The sequence below is a fragment of the Phyllobates terribilis genome, unplaced genomic scaffold (genome assembly GCF_046119375.1).
Source record: "Phyllobates terribilis strain yellow unplaced genomic scaffold, ASM4611937v1 Scaffold_3__8_contigs__length_932513732, whole genome shotgun sequence".
In the NCBI taxonomy this organism is placed as follows: domain Eukaryota; kingdom Metazoa; phylum Chordata; class Amphibia; order Anura; family Dendrobatidae; genus Phyllobates; species Phyllobates terribilis.
The window spans coordinates 291,042,503-291,068,932 of NW_027362763.1; the positions used below are offsets into that span (position 1 = coordinate 291,042,503).

At 42.3% G+C, this 26,430-nt stretch overlaps 1 protein-coding gene across 3 annotated transcripts in view; it reads right to left on the reverse strand.

The window, feature by feature from the left end:
• Positions 1 to 26,430, reverse strand: part of PLD1 (phospholipase D1) — a 309,620-nt gene that overhangs the window by 15,096 nt on the left and 268,094 nt on the right. For all 3 annotated transcript variants that reach the window (XM_073674903.1, XM_073674904.1, XM_073674902.1), the window contains 5 exons: positions 22,031 to 22,141; positions 13,482 to 13,570; positions 12,331 to 12,444; positions 10,493 to 10,542; positions 911 to 1,045 (listed from right to left, as the gene is read on the reverse strand). In XM_073674903.1, the coding sequence (XP_073531004.1) occupies positions 911 to 1,045; positions 10,493 to 10,542; positions 12,331 to 12,444; positions 13,482 to 13,570; positions 22,031 to 22,141 (499 nt within the window). The remainder of the gene's footprint in view (positions 1 to 910; positions 1,046 to 10,492; positions 10,543 to 12,330; positions 12,445 to 13,481; positions 13,571 to 22,030; positions 22,142 to 26,430) is intronic.

Below are 26,430 nucleotides of genomic sequence, written 5' to 3' on the forward strand. Positions count from 1 at the left end.
GCACAGGGGCTCCTTCTTCAGGCATATATTACAAAAGAATTGCCTGAAGAAGGAGCCCCTGTGCTCTGAAAGCTTGCATATAATTTTTTTTTCTGGTTAGCCATTAAAGGTATCACTCAGAGAATACTTTTGTCATTTTTGGGCATAAAAGTATTTACATAGACATCTGGTGAGAATTTCATGTGAATAGCACCTTTAGAAATATATTTACTTAGAAAATTGGTGACTTATGTAAAGGGGAAATCAGCTCTGAAAAGTCATCTCCCAAAATATTTAAGATGTTCATTAGAAAAACTTCGTTTATGAGCCAACACATCCATCCTCTCCAATAACACTGCTATGCTGACAGAGGGAGCCCTCTCCCTCTGTCAAACACTTTAAATGCCACAGTCGCTATTGAATGGGGCATCTAATGGGTTAAACAACCGGGAACCAAATTTACTGGAAGAGTGTCTGATGGTCAAAAGGTTATTAGTGACAGGCTGGGCGCTGAGCTTGTACACTGCAATCTTCTGAGGCATCATCGTAAAAAAGGTAAAGAGGGGAAAGTCACTTATTCTGGCAACTTCTCTACAACCCAATAACGTGCACCAGTAGTTATTGTCAGTGGTTATAAGAACCTTTAATTGTGTACAAAGCACCTTGTAAATTTGCTTTTTGGAGGGCTAGGTGGGACTGAAGCAACACCACTGGTATGTTATATGAACCAAGTAGCTGTCTCAATTGTAAATATTTCTTTACTGTCCATTTAATATTAAAATATGGAATAACCCCTGTAATTTGTCTCCAATTACCACTAGCCACATTAAATTCATTTTGGGAAGCAGGTCATTTTGAACGGTTCAGAGATTTTCTAACACAATCACAATTATAAAAAGTTATATAAAAAGTGGTGTGTGTGCTGACTTACCAATAATGACTGTGTTATCATCAGCAATAAGCAGTTTGCTATGCACATATATCAGTTCAGTAACCAGGTTTCCTTCCAGTTCTGCATGTGTCCGAAGACCACAGAAGGATATGTAGTTCAGCCATTTATCACCAACTGAAAAAAGCAGAACATTTGTTAGCAACAGACTTCCTGCGGAGCACTGAGAATTTGAGCACAAAGACAGAACAAGTGCTCCCCCTGCCGCTTAATGAAAATTAGCAAACTGCACACTGCCGGGATTATGATTCGGTATTGCCATATTCTTATACATATTTCAAACACACACAATAATACATACATACATATATACACACACATATTATATATATATATATTATATATATATATATATATATATATATACACACACATACACACACACAAGCATATATGTGTGTATATGTATATACACTGTTCGAAAAAATAAACACTCAAATACCACATCCTAGATCTGAATGAATGAAATATTCTCATTGAATACTTTGTTCTGCACAAAGTTGAATGTGCTGACAACAAAATCACACAAAAATCATCAATGGAAATCAAATTTATTAACCAATGGAGGCCTGGATTTGGAGTCACCCCCAAAATTAAAGTGGAAAAACACACTACAGGCTGATCCAACTTTGATGTAATGTTCTTAAAACAAGTCAAAATGAGGCTCAGTATTGTGTGTGGCCTCCACGTGACAGTATGACCTCCCTACAACACCTGGGGATGCTCCTGATGAGGTTGCGGATGGTCTCATGTCGGATCTCCTCGCAGACCTGGACTAAAGCATCCGCCAACTCCTGGATAGTCTGTGGTGCAACGTGACGTTGGTGGATGGAGCAAGACATGATGTCCCAGATGTGCTCAATCTGATTCAGGTCTGGGGAACGGGAGGGCCTGTCCATAGCTTCAATGCCTTCATCTTGCAGGAACTGCTGACACACTCCAGCCATATGAGGTCCGGCATTGTCCTGCATTAGGAGGAACCCAGGGCCAACCGCACCAGCATATGGTCTCACAAGGGGTCTGAGGATCTCATCTCGGTATCCAATGGCAGTCAGGCTACCTCTGGCGAGCACATGGAGGGCTGTGCGGCTCTCCAAAGAAATGCCAACCCACAAAATTACTGACCCACTGCCAAACCGGTCATGCTGAAGGATGTTGCAGGCAGCAGATCGCTCTCCACGGCGTCTCCAGACTCTGTCACGTCTGTCACATGGGCTCAGTGTGAACCTGCTTTCATCTGTGAAGAGCACAGGGCGCCAGTGGCGACTTTGCTAATCCTGGTGTTCTGTGGCAAATGCCAAGCATCCTGCACGGTGTTGGGCTGTGAGCACAACCCCCATCTGTGGACGTCAGGCCCTCATACCACCCTCATGGAGTCGGTTTCTAACCGTTTGTGCAGACACATGCACATTTGTGGCCTGCTGGAGGTCATTTTGCAGGGCTCTGGCAGTGCTTCTCCTGTTCCTCATGCACAAAGGCGGAGGAAGCGGACCTGCTGCTAGGTTGTTGCCCTCCTATAGCCCCCTCCACGTCTCCTGGTAGCGCCTCCAGCCTCTGGACACTACGCTGACAGACACAGCAAACCTTCTTGCCACAGCTCGCATTGATGTACCATCCTGGATGAGCTACACTACCTGAGCAACTCCTGTGGGTTCTAAAGTCAGTCTCATGCTACCAAGAGTGTGAAAGCACAACCAACATTCAAAAGTGACCAAAACATCAGCCAGAAAGCATTGGTATATTCTGTTGTTTAAGTGTTCCCTTTATTTTTTTGAGCAATGTATATATGTGTGTATATACCGTATATTCCGGCGTATAAGACGACTTTTGAAGACTGAAAAATCTTCTGTCTAGTCTGGGGTCGTCTTATACGCCGGTAATGCTTTTGAACTTTCAGAAATTGACATGCGGGGATACTCTGGGGGTGTTAATAAGCTGCCGTGGCCGTATCCCTGCCATGTCGGAGTTAATATAAGGTGGAGGGAGTTAAAATACAGCGGCGGTAGGTCCAGACAGTCAGCGCTTCTGTGCTGAAACTGACACATCGCTGCGTATTCCCAGCTCCGGACACAGCGCAGGGCTTCTGTGCCGACAGCTTTCACTTGTCACAGAAGCGCTGCGCTGTGTCCGGAGCAGGGAAGTTCGCATCGCTTCTGTGACAATATATGAAAAGCCGGCAATTCAGCAGCGGCATAAGCCGGCACCCGACAATTTAGAATAGAAAGAATAGAGCTTCACACATAGATTAGATAGATAGAAACATGTCAGTCACATATATATGAAGTACAGTGACAGTGTTGCTTACTGTACTTGTCATTTAGTGTAAAGGATTTATTAAAACAAATATTAGTGTTTCCATGCACCGTCTCTTTAAAAAAGCCGGCCGGCAATTCAGCAGCGGTACCCGACAATTTATAACAGACAGAATAGAGCTTCACACATAGATTAGATAGATAGAAACATGTCAGTCACATATATATGAAGTACAGTGACCGTGCTGGTTACTGTACTTGTCATCTAGTGTTAAAATAACGGATTTATTTTAAAAAAAATTGGCGTGGGGTTCCCCTTAATTTTAGTCTCTAGCGGAGGTTAAGCAGACAGCTGGGGCAGATGTTTGAAGCCTGGGAAGGGGGTAATACCCACGGAGCTTCCCAGGCTACTAATATCAGCCCTCGCTGAATACCTATCCTTTACTAGCTATTAAAATGGGGGATCCCCCCAAAAAAATGACGTGGGGTCCCCCCTATTTTAATAGCTAGCAAAGGCTAGGCAGACAGCTGGGGGCTGATATTAGTAGCCCAGGAAGGGTGCCATGAATATTGGCCCCCTCCCAGGCTAGAAACACCAGCCGTCAGCCGCCCCAGAAATGGCGCATCCATAGGATGCGCCAATTCTGGCACTTAGCCTCGCTCTTCCACACTGCCCTGGTGCGGTGGCAGGGGGTAATAGGGTTGGGGTTGATGTCAGCTTATAATGCCAGCTGACATCAAGCCCAGGTTAGTAATGGAGAGGCGTCTATAAGACACCCCCATTACTAACCCCATAGTCAAAGTTAAAAGAAAACACAAACACCCAGAATAAAGTCCTTTAATTGAAATAAACACACAATTCTTTATTGTTCTAAATTAAACCATACTTACCATCACGCCCATTCCAGCTGAAGCCAACGATCTCCTGCAATAAAAGTAAAATAATAAAGCAACCTCATCCTTACCTTTCCATGGTTCCCAGGACAGCTCTAGCTCTGCTACATCGAGATGACAGGCTGGACCGCAGCAGAACGCTGCCATCCAGCCTGTCATCCCGCAGACACTGAGAAGCGCAGGCATGCTTGCGCTCCTCAGTGACTCGCTGTGACGGCATCCAGATGAGCCGACAATGAACTCAGCTCACCTCCTGGACGTCCGTCACCGACAGCGTGGGAAACTTCTACTGCGCATGCGGGGAGCAGGAGAATTTTCCCACGCTGTCAGTGACGTGCATGAGGTGAGCCGAGTTCATTGTCGGCTCATCTGGATGCCGTCACAGTCAGACACTGAGGAGCACAAGCATGCCTGCGCTTCTCAGTGTCTGCGGGATGACAGGCTGGACGGCAGCGTTCTGCTGCGGTCCAGCCTGTCATCTCGATGTAGCAGAGCTGGACCGGTCCTGGGAACCATGGGAAGGTAAGGATGAGGTTGCTTTATTATTTTACTTTTATTGCAGGAGATCGTTGGCTTCAGCTGGAATGGGCGTGATGGTAAGTATGGTTTAATTTAGAACATTAAAAAATTGTGTGTTTATTTCAATTAAAGGACTTTTTTCTGGGTGTTGTGTTTTTTTTAATTACTTTACTAGAAATTCATGGCGGTCATGTCTAATATTGGCGTGACCCCATGAATTTCAGGCTTAGGGCCAGCTGATAATGCCAAGCTGGCCCTAACCCCTTTATTACCCAGTGAGCCACCGCACCAGGGCCCTGGATGAGTTGGGTACAGCGCCAGAAGATGGCGCTTCAATGAACGCGCCATTTTCTGGGGTGGCTGCGGACTGCAATTTGCAGCGGGTGGGGCCCAGAAAGCTTGGGCCTCCCTGCGCTGCAGATTCCAGCCCCCAGCTGCCTAGTTGTACCTGGCTGGACACAAAAATAGGGCGAAGCCCCACGTCTTTTTTTTTTTTAATTATTTCATGAAATAATAAAAAAAAAAAGGGCTTCCCTATATTGTTGTGTCCGGCCAGGTACAAATAGGCAGCTGGTGGTTGGGGGCAGCCCGTTCCTGCCTGCTGTACCTGGCTGGACACAAAAATATGGCGAAGCCCACGTCAACATTTTTGGGAAAAATTAATTACAAAATTAATAATAATTTAGGGACTGCATCTTTATTAACCCCTCAATTGTCATTTAGTGTTAAAATAAAGCATTTTTTAAAAAGAAAATTGGCGTGGGATCCCCCATCATTATAGTCTCTAGCGGAGGTTAAGCAGACGGCTGGGGCAGATGTTTGAAGTCTGGGAAGGGGGTAATACCCACGGAGCTTCCCAGGCTACTAATATCAGCCCGCAGCTGAATACCTAGCCTTTACTAGCTATTAGAATGGGGGACCCCCCCAAAAAATGACGTGGGGTCCCCCCTATTTTAATATGTTTATGAGTGACAGTTTTCCTGCTATATACCTGCATGTCATAAGAATTTAAATTAAAAAAGGACCATGTTAAATTCAAATCTGTTTTTTTTTAATTTTTACTGGTGTTTGGTATGCGTTGGAAAAGGGGTAGTCTTATACGGTGAATATATCCTAAACTCTATATTTTAACAGGAAAGTAGGGGGGTCGTCTTATACACCAGGTCGTCTTATACGCCGGAATATACGGTACGTATATATACAGTACAGACCAAACGTTTGGACACACCTTCTCATTTAAAGATTTTTCTGTATTTTCAGGACTATGAATATTGTACATTCACACTGAAGGCATCAAAACTTTGAATTAAGACATGTGGAATTATATACTTTACAAAAAAGTGTGAAACAACTGAAAATAGGTCTTATATTCTAGGTTCCTCAAAGTAGCCACCTTTCACTTTGATGACTGCTTTGCACACTCTTGGCATTCTCTTGATGAGCTTCAAGAGGTAGTCACCGGAAATGGTTTTCGTTTCACAGGTGTGCCCTGTCAGGTTTAATAAGTGGGATTTCTTGCCTTATAAATGGGGTTGGGACCATCAGTTGTGTTGAGCATAAGTCAGGTGGATACACAGCTGATAGTCCTACTGAATAGACTGTTAGAATTTGTATTAAGGCAAGAAAAAAGCAGCTAAGAAAAGAAAAACGAGTGGCCATCATTACTTTAAGAAATGAAGGTCAGTCAGTGCGAAAAATTGGGAAAACTTTGAAAGTGTCCCCAAGTGCAGTTACAAAAACCATCAAGCGCTACAAAGAAACTGGCTCACATGAGGACCGCCCCAGGAAAGGAAGACCAAGAGTCACCTCTGCTTCTGAGGATAAGTTTATCCGAGTCACTAGCCTCAGAAATCACAGGTTAACAGCAGCTCAGATTAGAGACCAGGTCAATGCCACACAAAGTTCTAGCAGCAGACATCTCTTCAACAACTGTCAAGAGGAGACAGTGTGCAGCAGGCCTTCATGGTAAAATAGCTGCTAGGAAACCACTGCTAAGGACAGGCAAACAAGCAGAAGAGACTTGTTTGGGCTAAAGAACACAAGGAATGGACATTAGACCAGTAGAAATCTGTGCTTTGGTCTGATGAGTCCAAATTTGAGATCTTTGGTTCCAACCACCGTATCTTTGTGCGACGCAGAAAAGGTGAATGGATGGACTCTACATGCCTGGTTCCCACCGTGAAGCATGGAGGAGGAGGTGTGATGGTGTTAGTCTGCTGTGCTGGTGACACTGTTGGGGATTTATTCAAAATTGAAGGCATGATGAACAAGCATGGCTACCACAGCATCTTGCAGCGGCATGCTATTCCATCCGGTTTGCGTTTAGTTGGACCATCATTTATTTTTCAACAGGACAATGACCCCAAACACACCTCCAGGCTGTATAAGGGCTATTTGACCAAGAAGGGGAGTGATTGGGTGCTACACCAGATGACCTGGCCTCCACAGTCACCAGGCCTGAACCCAATCGAGATGGCTTGGGTGTGCTGGACCGCAGAGTGAAGGCAAAAGGGCCAACAAGTGCTAAGCATCTCTGGGAACTCCTTTAAGATTGTTGGAAGACCATTTCCAGTGACTACCTCTTGAAGCTCATCAAGAGAATGCCAAGAGTGTGCAAACCAGTCATCAAAGCAAAAGGTGGCTACTTTGAAGAACCTAGAATATAAGACATATTTTCAGTTGTTTCACACTTTTTTGTTAAGTATATAATTCCACATGTGTTAATTCATAGTTTTGATGCCTTCAGTGTGAATGTACAATTTTCATATTCATGAAAATACAGAAAAATCTTTAAATGAGAAGGTGTGTCCAAACTTTTGGTCAGTACTGCCAAAGTAACTGCGAACAACCGCTTCCGGTAACCATCAATGAGTTTCTTACAATGCTCTGCTGGAATTGTAGACCATTCTTCTTTGGCACACTGCTCCAGGTCCCTGATATTTGAAGGGTGCCTTCTCCAAACTGCCATTTTGAGATCTCTCCACAGGTGTTCTATGGGATTCAGGTCTGCACTCATTGCTGGCCACCTTAGAAGTCTCCAGTGCTTTCTCTCAAACCATTTCATAGTGCTTTTGGAAGTGTGTTTTGGGTCATGGTCCAGCTGGAAGACCCATGACCTCTGAGGGAGACCCAGCTTTCTCACACTGGGCCCTACATTATGCTGCAAAATTTGTTGGTAGTCTTCAGACTTCATAATACCATGCACACGGTCAAGCAGTCCAGTGCCAGAGGCAGCAAAGCAACTCCAAAACATCAGGGAACCTCCGCCATGTTTGACTGTAGGGACAGTGTTCTTTTCTTTGAATGCCTCTTTTTTTTCCTGTACACTCTATGTTGATGCTTTTTCCCAAAAAGCTCTACTTTTGTCTCATCTGACCAGAGAACATTCTTCCAAAACGTTTTAGGCTTTCTCAGGTAAGTTTTGGCAAACTCCAGCCTGGCTTTTTTATGTCTCGGGGTAAGAAGTGGGGTCTTCCTGGGTATCCTACCATACAGTCCCTTTTCATTCAGACGCCGACGGATAATACGGGTTGACACTGTTGTACCCTTGGACTGCAGGGCAGCTTGAACTTGTTTGGATGTTAGTCGAGGTTCTTTATCCACCATCCGCACAATCTTGCGTTGAAATCTCTCGTCAATTTTTCTTTTCCGTCCACATCTAGGGAGGTTAGCCACAGTGCCATGGGCTTTAAACTTCTTGATGACACTGCGCACGGAAGACACAGGAACATTCAGGTCTTTGGAGATGGACTTGTAGCCTTGAGATTGCTCATGCTTCCTCACAATTTGGTTTCTCAAGTCCTCAGACAGTTCTTTGGTCTTCTTTCTTTTCTCCATGCTCAATGTTGTACACACAAGGACACAGGACAGAGGTTGAGTCAACTTTAATCCATGTTAACTGGCTGCAAGTGTGATTTAGTTATTGCCAACACCTGTTAGGTGCCACAGGTAAGTTACAGGTGCTGTTAATTACACGAATTAGAGACGCATCACATGATTTTTCAAACAGTGCCAATACTTTTGTCCACCCCCTTTTTTAGGTTTGGTGTGGAATTGTATCCAATTTGGCTTTAGGACAATTCTTTTTGTGTTTTTTCATTGAAGACAAATTAAATGAAGATAATAATACCAAAGAATTTGTGATTGCAATCATTTTCAGGAAGAAACTGAGTATTATCTGACAGAATTGCAGGGGTGCCAATACTTATATATATATATATATATATACACACAGTACAGGCCAAAAGTTTGGACACACCTTCTCATTTAAATATATATTGATTCATTCTCCCTAATAGTGCGCATAGTTTAGCTGCAGCGTGGCTCCTGCTGCTGCCTGGCAATGGCATGTGCCCACTATTAAAAAGCATGAATATTCATCCTTCTCCACTCCCTTGGGTGTGGAGAGGGGTGAATATTCATGCTCTTTAATAGCGGGCACACGTGATCGCCTGGCAGCAGCCGTGTAACACTGTGCGTGTTATTAAGGAGAATGAAGTCACTGCTCCCCACACACACAGTCCCGGCGTGGGGAGCAGTGACTTCCGGCAGCTGATCTCACCTTGTGAGGGCGCATGGCAGTGACATCATGCGCGGCTCACATGGTGAGATCAGTGCTGGCAGCAGAGCAGGACGCAGCGCTGGAGGAGAGAGAAGAAAGGTGAGTAGAAGTGTTTATTTTTTTTGTGTGCAGCGTGATGGGGATTATGGGGGGGCATGCATACCAGGAAGAGGGATGAGGGGTTCCATGCATACCAGGAAGAGGGATGAGGGGGGGGGGTGCCATGCATATCAGGATGGGGATCAGGGGTGCCATGCATACCAGGATGGGGATCAGGGGTGCCATGCATACCAGGATGGGGATCAGGGGTGCCATGCATACCAGAATAGGGAACATTAACAGAATTGGGGGACATTACCCCTATAACAGTGTCAGCAGCAGACCGCCTCCCCCTTAACGGTGCATCATGACCACATTTTTTTGCTTAAATATTTTTTCTATTTTCCTCCTCTAAAACCTAGGTGAATCTTCTGTTCCGATGCATCTTATAGTCCGAAAAATAAGGTACATTTGCGGAAATCATTGCGATGGAACAATACGTAACTCATGATCACTAAATCATTGTTTTTAGGCTTTATTCACATGTCAGTATTTTATCAGCATTTATAGGCCAAAACTAGTGGTTCCAAAGCACAGAACAGGGACGAGTCATTCCGCTAGAATTTTTTTTTTTTTACCTTGTAGGTTTCACTAGTGGTTTTGGTTTACAAATACTGATGAAATACGGATGTGTGAATAAACCTTAATCTTACTGCAAAATTGAACATGAAGTCCTGTACTGTTAGATTGCTTGCTAAATATACCTAAACCAGAATACACAGTGACAACTAGTCATATTTATATTTTCCCATAAAAAAGTTACCTACACTTGCAGCAGAGATGAATATATCATGTACTGTATCTTTTCTGACAATGTACTGCAGGTAAAGGCTGTGGAGAACCCCTACTGATTACCAGAATGAAGGAGAAGCTGCGCTGTGCGGAGGACCAAGCTTAATCTTTTATTATCGGCTTGTTCTGCTGTTATTCAGAAAGAATCATTGCAGGCTCACAGAAAATCCATAGTCTGTGCTCGGATATCCTGTCTACTCCCAGGAGCGCCAGAAAAAGCTAATTAGAGCAGAAGGGGCACAGCTTTCAGACATGTAGGTCTGCCCTTGTGCAGCCAATGGGGAGAACTTCAGCACCTGGACCTCAACACTCAACGCTTTAAACACGCGTTTTTTTTTTAAACTCCATAAACCATTTAGGATAATCAAGTTGTGCGACAACAACCAATTCAGCTCTACTAAACTAATTGATACGCAGGTCTGAATATTAGAAAACATCAAAACTTACTTTCTGCTTTTAACTGTTCAATGATGGAATGTTCTCCTCGGCAAATGGTTCTAGAAGAATGTATTAAGAGAAAAAAAATCAGAACAATTTGGAATAGGAGCAAAAATTATCAAAATATATCAATTGGGAGTTTAAGGGGGTATTCTGGCTAAGCTCACTTCCACATCAGGAGCTGAGTGGGACCGGTGATGGACATACTGATATGTGCTGGAGTAACAGGCCAATTAACCACTGTCCAGATTAAACCCAGGTATAGTTTGGCCCAGGCCAGCGTATACCCCGGGGGATAAACTGTCCTAGGTCAAACTATACACGGGGGTGTAAAATGGCTTAGGCCAAACTATACCTCTCCAGGCTACAATACACCCACCAGGATAAACTGTCGTAGGCCATACTATACCCGCAGGTATAAAATAGCCTAGGCGAAACTATACCCCTCCAGGCTACAATATACCCCTCTATTTTATGAGCCCTTGTAAATGATATTATGTTATTATATTATGAACACTCAAATTCATAGACAGATTATAATGAGGGCAATCTGGGCTACCGCCCGGGGCCCTGGCCGTCCTTGGCCAGATTGCCCCCATTAGAATGTTTTGTGCGCCTCCTTAGGCAGGCGGACGTCTTTGGGCAATAAGCTTTCCTGGCGCTGTGCTGCCGGCATTGCAGAATGGCAGTGCAGTTCCAAGGGAGCTCCCGTCACCTATTCTGACACGTGCCTGCGCGATGACATCATCAGAATGTACACGCCAGCCACAAGAAGTGGAGCATCCGGGAACAGGAGCATGGCGCCGGGGTAACGGGAGCAAGGTATGTGTTTTTTCCCGCCTTTTTTTAACCCATATTATATATATATATATATACATACATACACACACCTTCATATATATATATATGTGTGTGTGTGTGTGTGTGTGTGTGTGTGTGTGTGTGTGTGTGTGTGTGTGTGTGTGTGTGTGTGTGTATCCCATTCAGATACATGACAGCTGATCTGATTATACCCCGGGGTATAAATTGGCCTAGGCCATAATATACCAGGGGTATAAATCAAGCCTAGGCCACTTTAACCCCAAGTATAGTCTGGACTCTGGGTATACTATGGCCTGTTACACCGGGTCGCATGCGTGTTTGTGAGGCATCATTCACCGAAATAGGACAGGTGCTCGATATGTACCACTCGCTCATGTGAGCCAGCATATAACAGCAGACATGACATTACCACCAAGCTCCTGATGCAAGAGTGAGTGGATTCAGAATAACCCTTTATCAATCCTGTAATTACAAACATGTGTTTCACAGGGGAATGAAGCAAGACAGGTACAAATATGCCAGGCTGGTAGGAAGGGCACCTTCTATACTACTGCTTTCTTTGCCATCTACACTACTGTTTCCTGTGTACACTGTTTAGGAGAATTCCTGCAGCAAGTGAAGCCTTTAAGACAATGTACAATAAATACTACTACACTCAAATGACCACAGGGAGGAGCTAAACCACTGCAGTCAAAGCAAGAAACACATTATATAGCTCCATGTAAGCAATACCATGTAATATTATATCATGTTGTAGAATGTTCATCTTAAAAAGAGAGAACAGGGAACAAGATTATTTGTTGTGTCACTCCAATAGTGAATGTATAATTAATAATAATTCATCAAAGTTACATTTTGCAGCAACAAAACAATCACACCAGAATGTAACTAAGGAAAGATCTAAAACGAGACCTTTCTTAAATGTGTACGGATGCTGGAGGTATGAACACCATGATAAATTACTGAGCTACGAAAACAGCAGACGATATCAAACTGTGCCCGGCAGCTTCTAGAAATGCCAATACCTGTAGTTGAAGTGCATGACAGCCTGCAACGCGTTTCCCCCTCCAGTTGAAATATCTCCTTCAAACCCTGGGAGGAGCGGAGTGATCACGTACACTCGGTACCTTTTGCTTTCCCTTTATGAAAGAACATTGTTCAGGTTAGAGTCTTCTATTTATTTAGCTTGCCATCATATTCCATTTGAGGGCTCCCAATTTAAATCCTTTCTGAGCAAGTCTTTGGAGCGTGGGAGGATATATACAACCTCCTGGCATATATTGTCCTTGGTGGGATTTGACCACAGTGCCTCAGCTCTAAAAACCCACAGTGCTATTTACTTGCACAACACAACCAAAACATTATTTGCTTTCACTTTTTTGAAAGAAAAATATAGTGGGGTTATACAGTGTGTTGTCTCAGCTGGAATCCAGCTTTCTAAACAATTTAGGAGTGTAACTCTGACCTATAAGCTGAGTAAAAACAGTTTTCTGCTCTTGAGTCCTAACTAATCGAAATCTAGTTTCAGCAACAAAAGACATACAAGAATTTACTAGAACAAACTGGAGAGTAGATAGGAAGTTGGCTATACATAATAGATAAAGGTCTATGCAACTGGACGACCATCTAATTTGTATGGAGGTGTGCCATCTTGCCATTAAATGGCAGGCGAAAAAAAAATGTGTCTGGCACATTGGATTTTAATTTACCCAATTCTTGATCATGGAATATAAGCGGACCACCAGGTGTCTGGCAGCGGCTTACTCCCATTTACCCAATCTCAGTGCTAAGCATATATAGGTTGGGAGAAGGAGGACTAGCTGTTGGCAGAATAAGCGTATGGCCGACAGCCATCTAAGGTGTTCCTACCTTTACAATCACATACTAAAGTGGACCAAGAAAAGATAAATTGTGAATTATTATGAGGCATTTACACAATAACTGCTTCAGGTTTGCTGCTATATTGTATCTTATGGTCACCATACAACAATCAGAAATGTGGTTAGGTCACATAGACCCAGAAACGACAACATGGCTAGGTACAAAGTCTTCTGTTTCACTATATAATAGCATAGCAAAAAATTACAATGAAATTAATATTTAGTGCATGAACTAATGAGTAATACAACCTTTGCCAGCATTAGGGCATAACTGCAAGGTATATGTATGTGGTTACCTGTGAGCTCTGATGATCCTTTGTGCAATGGTGTCTCCAATCTTGTTAAACACTACTTTATTGTCAGAACAGCTGATAAAGAACTGATTCTGGAACAGATACAATGTATATAGTAAATTCACAAAATTACTGTCATTGTTATTCCTGCTGCATTACTTCCATCCACCATGACAAACTCTACTGTGGATTTACACTGGCCGACTATTGTGAACAAGTGTTTTTAGGAACGCTCATTTCCCGAAAATTATTCAGTTTAAATAAGTTGCTGATCACCTGACAAATGAGCAAACACTTGTTAATCTGGTGAAATTATTTTTTATACACTAATACATGATTATAGGCAATACATTGTCCTAGGCAATGTGTTCTGCTTGTCTACACAGGCTTGTAAACAATGATCAGCAAACAAGATCAGCAGTTGCTTAAAGCGAACCTGTCACCAGGTTTGTCCCATACGAGATATGGCCACCACCTTTCAGCCCTCATATTCAGCTTCCTATAATGCTGTATACAAGCCCCCGATCAGAACCGCATGACAAGAAAAAGAGCTTTTATTATACTCACCTGGGGAGCGGTCCACTCCAAGGAGGGTCGCTGGTCCTGGTCTGGCGCCTCCCTTCTTCTTGCGATGCAGTCCTCCTCGTTTCGTGTGGATGACACATCCCGTATGTCATCCACACTGTCAACCCGACATCACGCTCCTGTGCGGGCATACTTCTCTGCCCGGACGAGGGCAGAACAAAGTACTGCAGTACGCAGGTGCCGGGAAAGGTCAAAAAGCCCTGGCGCATGCGCACTGCAGTACTTTACTCTACCCTGGTCAGTGCAGAGAAGTACGCCAGCACAGAAGCGCGATACTGGAGAGACTGTGTGGATGACGTATGGGACGCGTCATCTACACGTAGCAAGGAGGGCGACATTGCAAGAAAAAGGGAGGTTGCCAGACCAAGACGAACGACACCCCTCGGACCGGATCTTCCCCCGGTGAGTATAATAAAAGGTCTTCTTCTCTTGCAGGTCGGATCGGAGGCTTATATAAAGGCATTATAGAATGCTGTTTATCAGGCCTGAAAGGTGGTGGCCGTATCTCATATTGGTCAAACCTGGTGACAGGTTCTCTTTAATGCTGCAAATCGGGTAAACCCTCTCTTATTCTGCCCTTAAATGGTCCCTGTTCCTCACCTCTTCCACTTAGCCCCCCCTCTACCTTCCCAAGAAAACCTGAATACTTTTTTTTTTTGGGCTTGACAACTAATTCTACAGAACGAGATTTTTGCAATTTCATAACTGATGTATAATCTTAATAACAAAATATGTAGCAAGAGTAACACGCTTCTAACAATGAACTGTTTAGACAAATAGAACTGCAATTATATTGATTTACACCTATGTGACAGTTTAAAATCATAAAGCTTAATCTTAGTTAAAAGTAATCTGTCAGAAAGATCAACCCTTCCAATCCGCATATACACGCATTTAGATCTTTAAAAGCTAAATCCATCGATACATTTTATTTGACTCTGAATTCCCAAGAAATTATCACTCTTAGTCATATGAAAATGAGGCAATAAGTGTTTTGGGCGTGGAAGAGCATTTAACCCCTTAAGCCCCGAGGGTGGTTTGCACGTTAATGACCAGGCCAATTTTTACAATTCTGACCACTGTCACTTTATGAGGTAATTACTCTGGAACGCTTCTACGGATTCCCCTGATTCTGAGACTGTTTTTTCGTGACATATTGTACTTCATCATTGTGGTAAAATTTCTTCGATATCACTTGCGTTTATTTGTGAAAAAAACGGAAATTTGGCGAAAATTTTGAAAATTTAGCAATTTTCAAAATTTGAATTTTTATGCCCTTAAATCAGAGAGATATGTCACACAAAAGAGTTAATAAATAACATTTCCCACATGTCTACTTTACATCAGCACAATTTTGGAACCAAAATTTTTTTTTGTTAGGGAGCTATAAGGGTTAAAAGTTGACCAGCGATTTCTCATTTTTTCCAACAAAATTTACAAAACCATTTTTTTAGGGACCACATCACATTTGAGTCACTTTGAGAGGTCTTTATGACAGAAAATACCTAAAAGTGACACCATTCTAAAAACTGCACCCCTCAAGGTGCTCAAAACCACATTCAAGAACTTTATTAACCCTTCAGTCGCTTCACAGGAATTTTTTGAATGTGGAAGAAAAAAAATGAACATTTAACTTTTTTCACAAAAATGTTACTTTAGACCCAATTTTTTTTATTTTCACAGGGGTAACAAGAAAAAATGGACCCCAAAATTTGTTGTGCAATTTCCCCTGGGCACGCGGATACCCAATATTTGGGGAAAAAACACTGTTTGGGCGCACGGCAGGGCTCGGAAGGGAAGGAGCGCCATTTGACTTTTTGATTGTAAAATTTGCTTGAATAATTAGCGGACACCATGTTGTGTTTGGAGAGCCTCTGTGTGCCCAAACATTGGAGCTCCCCCACAAGTGACCCCATTTTGGAAACTAGACACCCCAAGGCACCTATCTAGATGCATAGTGAGCACTTGGAACCCCCAGGTGCTTCACAAATTGATTCGTAAAAATGAAAAAGTGAAAAAAAAAACCCTTTTTCATTTTTATGAATCAATTTGTGAAGCACCTGGGGGTTCCAAGTGCTCACTATGCATCTAGATAGGTGCCTTGGGGGGGTCTAGTTTCCAAAATGGGGTCACTTGTGGGGAAGCGCCAATGTTTGGGCACGCAGTAGCTCTCCAAACGCAACATGGCATCCGCTAACAATTTGAGCCGATTTTCCATTCAATTTGTTAGTGGACACCATGTTGCGTTTGGAGAGCCCGTGATGTGCCTAAACAGTGGAGCTCCCCCACAAGTGACCCTATTTTGGAAACTATACCCCTCAAGGATTTTATTAAGGTGTATAGTGAACATTTTGAACCCAGAGGTACGACACAGAATTTGTTTACATTAGGTCATCATATTGAATAAGTTGTCATTACTCTTGAGCGCAAGTGCTTGCTACTTGAGTTTGCATCGGGTACTCAGGTATGCACCATGTACAGCGTGTGCTCGAGAGACATGCTCGAGTCCCTGCTCCGCATGTTTCACGGTTATTAGACACCCAAAAAAAAACATGCGGGGATCGCTCGTGCATGGCAGGCAATCCCCGTAAAGTTTTTTTGGCCGTGAAGCATATGGGGCAGAGACTCGAGCATGTCACTCAAATACCCACGATACTCAATGCATACCAGAGCACCCGATGCAAACTCAAGTAGCGAGCACTTGCGCTCAACACTAGTCGCCATATCGTCATCTTTTTTTCTTACTTTTGAAAAAAATCCCAACCCCTTCACAACCCTAACCCCAACCCCAGCCCTAACCCTAGCACAACCCTAATCCTAGCACAATCCTAATCCCAAACCCAGCCCTAACCCTAGCCCAATCTTAACCCAAGAGTTTATTTTTGACGCCGTTCCTCGTGCGGTATAAGTGATTAGACGACTTTATTCTTCGGGTCGGTGTGATTACAGCAATACCAGAATCATATGGGGTTTTATGACTGACAGCTGTCACACACTAAAAGACGCATTGTTTGTAAAATCTAGTTTTTGCATCGCCATATTTTGAAAGCTATAATTTTTCCGTATTTTGGCAGACAGTCATTTGACGGCTTTTTTTTTGCGGGATGAGTTGACGTTGTTATTGGTGCCATTTTCAGGCACGTGACATTTTTTGATCGCTTTCTATTCCGATTTTTGGGAGGCAGAATAAACAAAAACCAATTCAGGAATTGTTTTTTTTTTTTTTTTTTTTTTATTCTGTTCCACGTGTGGTAAAATTGATAAGGCAGCTTTATTCTTCGGGTCAGTACGTTTACAGCGGTACCACATTTATATCGTTTTTCTATAATAATAAAAGCAATTTTATAGAAAAAAATATTTTTTAGCATAGCTTTATTCTGAGAGCTATAACTTTTATTTTTCGGCTGATGGAGCTGTATGTTGGCTTGTTTTTTGCGGGACGAGATGACGTTTTCAGCGGTACCATTTTTATTTATATTTGTCTTTTTGATCGCGTGTTATTCCATTTTTTGTTTGGCGGTATGGTGATAAAGCATTGTTTTTTGCTTCGTTTTTTTTTTTTTTTTTTTTTTTTTTACAGTGTTCACTGAAGGGGTTAACTAGTGGGACAGTTTTATAGGTCAGGTTGTTCCGGACGCGGCGATACCAAATATGTGTACTTTTATTGTTTTTTTTTTTATAATACTATTTATTGATGGGTACATTATATTTTTATTTTTGGTGGATTATTTTTTTAATTTTTTTTTTACTTTCTGATAGTTTTTATACTTTATTACTTTGTCCCACTCTGGGACTTTTACTTTTTTTTTCTCTGATCGCCTGCATGGCACAGGAATGCAGCACCATCCCTGTGCCATGCAGGCTGTCAGCGCTGGACTGGGAGAAGATTGTTTGGAGATGCACTGCGCATGTCCAAACAATCTTCCTGCTGTCTGGTAACCCGGATGTTGTCATGACGACATCGGGTCGTCATGGCAACACCCGGGAAGCCTTTGCAGACAGCGCTGGAAGCCGGAAAAGGAGGTGAGTATCTGCGATCACCTCCCCTTGCCCCCGCAATGCTGCGATCGACTTCGATCGCAGCATCGCGGGGGTTAATGTGCTGGGAGTGGTGCAGGACCGCTCCCTGCACATAGTATCGGGTGTCAGCTGTGACAATCAGCTGACACCCGGTGGCGATCGCGCCCGCACAGCCTGTGTGCGCGCACGATCGCCATGACGTACTAATAAGGGTCTGGCTCTTAAGTCCCAGGGCACAGACGCGTATTAGTACGTCAGATGTTGTTAAGGGGTTAAAGGGAATCTCTCACCAGGTTTTTGCTACCTCATCTGAGAGCAGCATAATGTAGTAAAAGCGACCCTGATTCCAACGATGCATCACTTAGTTTACTGGGTACAGCAGTTGTGACACAATCAGTTTTTAGCTGTAGCAGAGCTCAGAAAGCTAACCCCGCCTACACCAGGCTCTGTATGTGCATTTTCTATTGACAGTGAGCTGCTTATCAGAGGAGGAGACGTGGACAGTCTAGCAGGGGCATGAGCTGTAGTCCAGGCAGTGAATCTCCAAGAGATAAAACCTTCATTGTAAGTAAACAACAGCACACAGACAAAAAAGTGACATGTCATTGAAATCTGTGTTTCCGCTCCTATCTCCTGCTGTCTTCAGATTACATAGCAAAATCCTGCTGGCAGATTCCCTTTAACACGCCTTTCTCATTAGGTTATTTCCCCACACAGTTCCAGCCTCTTTACCTTGATTGATAGCTCACTGTATGTGATATCAGGAACCAGGTAAGAAAATCAAACAATGAGATATCAATCGAGATAAAGAGGCTGGTGCTGGGCAGGAAACAACCTGAAGAGGCAGAGAATCTTTAAGTGCTCTGTTAACCCCAGAGCACTTAACTCATTTACATATAAATACAAATTCGAATTACTCTAGAATGCAGCAACAGATTGAAATATAAATCCTTTTGTGTCTCCTAAGACCAGCTTGCCCATAAACACTGTTTTGGGGACTGATCTTACTGACAGATTACCTAAAAGTTTAATTACATGGTCAATATTTGAACCCTACACATTCAGTGTTTTGGTATAGCCTCAATACAACAACAAGTGCAGGTTTACTGTGGCTAGGAAATGAAAATTAAAGAACAGTTTTCACCAAAATTTTCAGGTTAAACTGGACATATGATGTAATTAGTGGCTGCAGAGCTAAATAAAAAGGTTGTTTTTATCTTCTAATTTCGCCTCTCCGTGGTGGAAATATTAGCAAAGTATCTGACACCTAATGAGTTAATTATTTATTTATTTATTTTTAAGTCAAAGTGGGTGTTATCAGACTGTTTTCACTGGGGATGTTTACTACTTCTCCCTGTATGATGCTGACCAATCATAATCAGACAGCAACACTCAAAAGGAAAGAAGAACACGCACCATCAGAGTTTACAGTAGGTTTCTCAGTGTATAAGATGTATGACAGACTGGGGGGGGGGCAGCGCAGTGGAGTTTAGCTGTGTCATATTACAAATCCTTCCATCAGCTTTCCTCCTCTCCTAACATGGTCACATCTGCTGTACTGCCCCTCCCCTACAAAGCCTGTCCATACATCTATCAGTAATCAGACAGACATATCTGCTCTGAACAACTTGTAAAGGTCTGTTCTAAACATCCCTGGGGACATTTTTTTTCCTTTCCCTACATGATGCTTCCTTCTTATGATAGGGTTACATCATATAGGGGAAAAAGTAAATGCCCCCAAAGAACAACCTCTGCTAACGCCCCCACAGATGAAGGGGAAATATTCATATTAGGCACCCTAAACTTTAGAAGTCAATATCACTGCAACACAGAGGAGAAAAAAAAGAAAAAGCCATGTTTTAGTCAGCTCTTCAGTCACTTTGTACATTTAAAACTGGCTATCTTATGATAAAGTGGTGAAAGGTAATCTATAATTCATGGTTAACCCCTTGGTGTCACAGGCAGTTTTGTCTTTTATGACAGACCATTTTTTTCCCACTTTTATTGTGCCGTTCCAAAGGCCAAACATTTTTACATTTTCCATCAATGGTCATATGGGGACTTGTTTTTTTCAGAATTCTATTTTTTTAGTTTTAAATTTTAGGCCATTAATCGTGCTGCACAAATAAAGTGTTAACTTTATTCTGTGGTTAAACAAGATTATGGCAATACCACATTGTTACAATTTTATCTATTACTTTTGTACAATATATATACTCTATGGAAAAAGAAAAATCATTTGGTTTTGGGACGCCATATTCGAAGAGCCATAAGATTCACAACTGTTCATCAGCAAATCTGTGTGAGGACTTATTTTTTCATGACAAGCTGTAGTTTTCATTGGTGCCATTTTGTGTTAGATGTAACTGTTTGATGACTTATTACAAGGCAAACAAAACACAAAAGCTGCAATTCTATATATACACCTAATAGTGAAAAGTGTTAAAAAACAAAACAAAATATAGATTTCTTTTTAGGTGTTGCCACTTTTGCAAAAGAGATGACTTAATAAAAAAAAATGAAAAAACCTTTTTTGTCACCATATTCTAATACTCACAACTTTCTTATTTTTCCGTAGATAGAGCTGTAATAGGGCTTGTTTATCTGCGGTACAAGCTGTAGTTTTTGTTCGTACCATTTTTGGGTACATACAACTTCATGATCACCTTTTAATTTTTTTTTTTTGGCAGTAGGCATAAACAAAAAAAACATTAAATCTGTAATATTATTATTTTTTTTACAATGTTTACCATGCAGTATAACTAGCATGTTAACTACAGAGCTATAGAAAGCATTGCTTTTTTGTGTAATGAGCTGTAGGTTTCGTTTTTTGTTTGAAAGGGGTGGGAACTATTTTGGAATACACATGACTCGTTTGATCACTTTCTCTTTTTTTTTTTTTTTAACAAAAAAAATAAATATGGCATAGATTATCACAGGCGTTCACCATAAGGATCAAAAATAGTAGTTTTATAGTACAGGCTGTAATGAACAAGGAGATACCAAACAGGTGTCATTTTTGGGGAGGGGATCGTATATTTTGTCTCAAAGAAGTCATTTTATATTATTAAAACTGTTATTTTGCGTTTTTATTTTTACATTTTTTTGGGTTTAACTTAAAACATTATTATTTTATTTTTTTTTTTTTACAGTGCACACATGGCACGTGAACATGCAATCTTTTGATCATATTGATAACACACTTTACAAACTCTATTGGACAATGCATTATCTAACCTGACAGTGTTTGACTGATTGTCTATCAAATACCGCCTGGGCCTGATAGGCTATGTCTGCAGTATCCCTCTGCCTAACTCCTCAAGTACCGCTGACGCTATTGACCGATACATCTGAGGGGTTAAAGTACTGGGATCGGTGGTTGGGCTCTCGGGAACTCCTATCAATAGCAGGCTCCAACTACGGATGGCACATAGACAACCTTTGCTCCTGCCATCAGACACAACTGTTTGTTAGATTGTGAGAAGCCGCCTGTAATCTGGATGTAAAGTTACATCTATTTGAAGACTAATATTTAAAGACAACACATTAGTGGAGTCCCATTTTGATGAACATCTGCCTGTTTCATGGCATATAAGCTAGTGACCTGCCCTCATAGTAATGTGGTCTGGTCATCCTTTACTCCATGGCCCTCCAAGACTCCTCTTCCTGCAATGCACAGTCTTCAGCCATGCTTTCTCGATTCTAGCAACCTTCTGTGCTATCCTCACACAGCCGTTCTCCCAAAACAAACTTGTCTTCTGCATCACTTAAGGAGCAACTCTAGTAAGGCAAGTTACACATTTGTCTGAAGTTCTTCCAAAATGTTAATGTGATGGGTGGAATTGAAAGAATGGTTGTTTTAGGCAACCAAAAGCAGACAGACAGTCACTGCCTAGAAACAATAAATCGTCAGAGTTTGAAAGACCCAACACCCAATGTCTTCACACCTCAATGTAGATGTAGTGCTTGCTGTTCTCAATCACGTGCACATACGCATTGTGGATAGATTCTTCGTGGTACTTAATCCCGGCTGACCAGTCTGCTGCAGAGCGAAGAACCTAAGAAGAAGCAGCACAGGAAGTGAATTTAACATACAGGGAAAAAAACAAAAAAAAAACACATCCGAATAATGCATGCAAAACAATGCAGAAAATGTAAAATCATTGGAGTATTATTAAAAAAGTTTTTTTCCTGGCAGAAAAACACCAAGTACAAGTTTGGAAAATGGCGTACACAAAAGTGAAACTGAGAAATCTTAAGTTAGTTATCACCTTTAAGAGTTCATGTAGGAAATATGTCTAAATGTTAAAGTCAGGTGACCCTTATCTAACCATTAAACCACTCGTAGCCACTGCCCCTATAGGCGAAGTACGAGTGTAAACCATGCTACATTGCATGTGATCCAGGATGGTATTCAGGGCTTGTTGCAATCTGAGCAATTCTTTTTTAAACTTTTTTATATTTTTTTAAAGCTACATACAACCTTCAAACTCGCTGATAATGACAGGTTCAGGCGACAATCAAAAGTTTATGGGGGCCCCTGACAGATGATGTGGGGGGACAGGAGCATCCAGTGTGTCCGATTTCAGACTGCAGATCCTTTTTTTCTCTCTAAGAGATAGGCAGTTGCCAGGGGAGTTTAGCAGTGGCTCTCGGAAAGCGAACAAAGGAACCTTTAGAAGAGCGGGCGCTCCTGGGTATGGGAGAGTTACGGGCAGAGGATCAGTCGAGCCATCATTCGGCCAGCAACTATCAAACGTGTATGGGGGGGGGGGGGGGGGGGGGGGTTGGATTTTAAGTAGTAGGTCACTACTCTCACCATCTTATCCACTTTATTATTATTAAAATCAGACAGAATAAATGTGTTAGTTTGGCAAAGGGACTGTGGGACATTTTTAAGCAAACACCAGAATCAAAGAACAACTGCATGTAGAGGTTATTAACCTTACATGCATTACTTAAATCAGAACCTACCTATATACTCTCATTTAACTTTCCCCCATGGCACCCTCATAAGGATAACACGCTGCAGATGTTTATGGTGATATGTGCCCATGGGCTCTTTAACTACGCTACACACAATCGACCACCAGGTGGAGCCATAACTCCAAAGCATTCACCTTCTAGACACACTGCTGGAGATGACACATTGCTGGGGATGGTACTTTGCTGGTACAAGAGAAATACTTGGGAGGTGTGAAATACTATCAGAGGCTCATTCCAAACCCATCTGGCCTTTTTACAGCACTTAAGCTACAAATTCTATTAAAAAAACATAGCATTAAATAGCAAGAATTCTCCATATAAACTTTCTTGCCACTAGCCTAGTATAATCCGCTCCAAGATAATGTATCTGATCAATATACCGCCATATCTATACACATAGATTTATCTATATATCTTTGCATGGGCAGGTGCTAATAGTCAGGTCTGGGTCCTCCTCTGCCCCTGTTATTTTGACTGCTGCTGGCACATAGTGAGGTGATCTATTAGAGATAAGGACCATCTGGATTGGGTACACCTTGTCGCGGTGGGATGCGTTTACGCTTTTTTTTAAAAATAAAAATAGTGTTAACCAAGTGCTCAATGTTATTTCCAAGTACTATTACTATTTACTTACTGCAGGGTATTTGCTCATAGTTTTTATCCTAGGTTTTAGCATATAAATGGTGTAAGATGTGTTTATAACCATAAAGTAATAATGGGACACAGACGCATAAGAGAGAAGATGTCATGACCCAAACATCTATTTAGAGCAGTCTGAGATCAGTATACTCCATTTATAGTACAGTTGAGAGAGTAGGGACATGTGCCAAGAATTTGGGTTAAGTGATGATACATTTTCCCCTGTAATTCCAAGAATGATATTTCATTTGCCAGTCTTAACCAAAAGTCTGCTGGAGTAACGTGGTCCAAATTTATTAAGGGGTGCATGCATGCCTTTTGTTTAACTTGGGGCATTCTTTGGGTTGTCCATGGGCCAGAAACCAAAATATATGCCAACTATAACCTGGTATAATTTCTCCATTGAATAATGCCTGTTCCCGGGTATAAATTATAGTACTTTTGTCACATGGCAGCTTCCCCTTTTGTTGCACCCAGTTTTAGAAAAGTGCAAAAACTTTCAAAATGTTGGCTCAAATATCCTTGCAGAAAACTGGCATAAAGCAAATAACAGCTTGTAGCTATAGTTTACACATCGGACTAATAACCTGTTCGCTGTTGCCAAACTCCAGATATTTTTTGTGCCCTTTTATCTACTAGGAATAGTGGTGACCTGTACCTCTAATATGCTGCCCATACATTGCACAGGATATCATCTTGTAGATCTGCTTTTATTTGATGAAATATATAGAAAGGAAATAAAACTACTTAGCAGGGCGGGTAAAAACAACCCTTACTTCTGACATGACGTTATTTTGGGATTGCTCACTGAGGCGAGTTTTGCCCCTTCCCTATACTCCTCTAGCAGGGAGGACAATATTTGAATATAATATTTTCCAGCATTCTGCATAATACAGGAGTACAAGTCATCGCACTGCCATTTCCTCTTTCCATCTGCTCCAGGTCCCCTCCATCTGTCTCCGAGCACAGTGTTTCTCAGCTGACAGTTCTTCTCTATGGAGGAGACACCCACTGATCTATAGAGAGTGCCAATGTCTGCGAAACATCTCCAGAATTGGATGGCAGCCCAGAACAGCCTCTCACTGCAACTTCTCAATGATCAGCCACGCTTGGATAACTAACATTTGTTTCTCAGTTCTTTTAGGTAGAAAAGTAAAGCAGCAATAAGAGATCACTGAACTTAAAAATAAAAGAAACATCCTCTAAAAATTAGAGATGCAAAGGTGCAGACACAAACACATGCATTAATACACATTTCCAACTTGATAAAAACTAAAAATAGGGCCAGTGGGCAGGGTGGCGAGTGTGCGGGCCCATGGGCAGGGTGGCGAGTGTGCGGGCCCATGGGCAGGGTGGCGAGTGTGCTGGATAGCCTCTAGCTTTCAATTTCAGTGCTAGGTACTGCCACCTAAACACATTCAAAATACTACACACATGGCATTGCTGCCAGGCACAATCAAAGACAGGGCACCAGGTGGAATATTACTGGTGTAGTAACCATATGTTTGTGATAAATATAGATACTTTCCCAGAAATCACATGCATAATCTATCCATACAACAGGTAATAAATATTTGATTATGGGGGGTCCCAAATCCCTTATTTCACATGACTGTGGTATGGAGCTGTGGCTGAGTATGTGCACTGCTGCTCTATGTAAACTGTGTGAGTAGCAGAGTAACAACCCATTTATTTAACATACGTAGACTGGTTCCGAGTACAGCAGACTGAATTGCTATAAGCATGTACTATGCATAGTAGACAAAGCTTAGTTAAATTTATAGTTTTAAAGAGCTTCTCCAACATTGAGAATTAAAAGAAAAAAAACACAGCTGCCAGTACTGGGAAACAAGAAGATCATACTCCCCTCGTCTCTCCGCTAACGACCCACAGCACTCCTGCTTTTTGGCTGCAGCAGGCAAGAGATAGACACATGTATCTATCCTAAACTCTGCTGCCCGACTAATTCACCTGTCCCCCCACTATTGCCCGGCCTCTCCCCTCTGTCAATCCCTTCACTGGCTCCCCATTGACCAGAGACTCCAGTTCAAAACCCTAACCTTGGCATACAAAGCCATCTACAACCTGTCTCCTCCATACATCTACGATCTAGTCTTCAGGTACTTATCTGTACGCAACCTCGGATCCTCACAAGATCTCCTTCTCTACTCCCCTCTTATCTCCTCATCCCACAATCGCATACAAGATTTTTCCACCCTTCTCTCGAACTCTGTACCCCAACATATCAGACTCTCGCCTACCATGGAAACCTTCAAAAGGAACCTGAAGACCCACCTCTTCCGACGCATACAACCAGCAACAACCAAAGCTCCACCATACCGTTGCACGACCAGCTCTACCCTCACCTACTGCATCCTCACCCATCCCTTGTAGACTGTGAGCCCTTGCGGGCAGGGTCCTCTCTCCTCCTGTACCAGTCGCTGACATGTATTGTTCAAAATTATTGTAAATGTTTTTGCTATGTATACCCCTTTCACAAGTAAAGAGTCATGGAAGAAATGGCGCTATAATAATAAATAATAATAATGTAAACAATCAGTGCCAACATCGATCACATACAATACTGATTGTCTCACAAGCAGCATTGAAGGCCATGATTGGCAGTAGTATGGCACGTGAGCACTGCGGTTACTGATTGGCTACAGTCGTTACATGATGCTTGTATGTACATCTAGACCAGAAGAGCCGCAGAAGGGCTAGC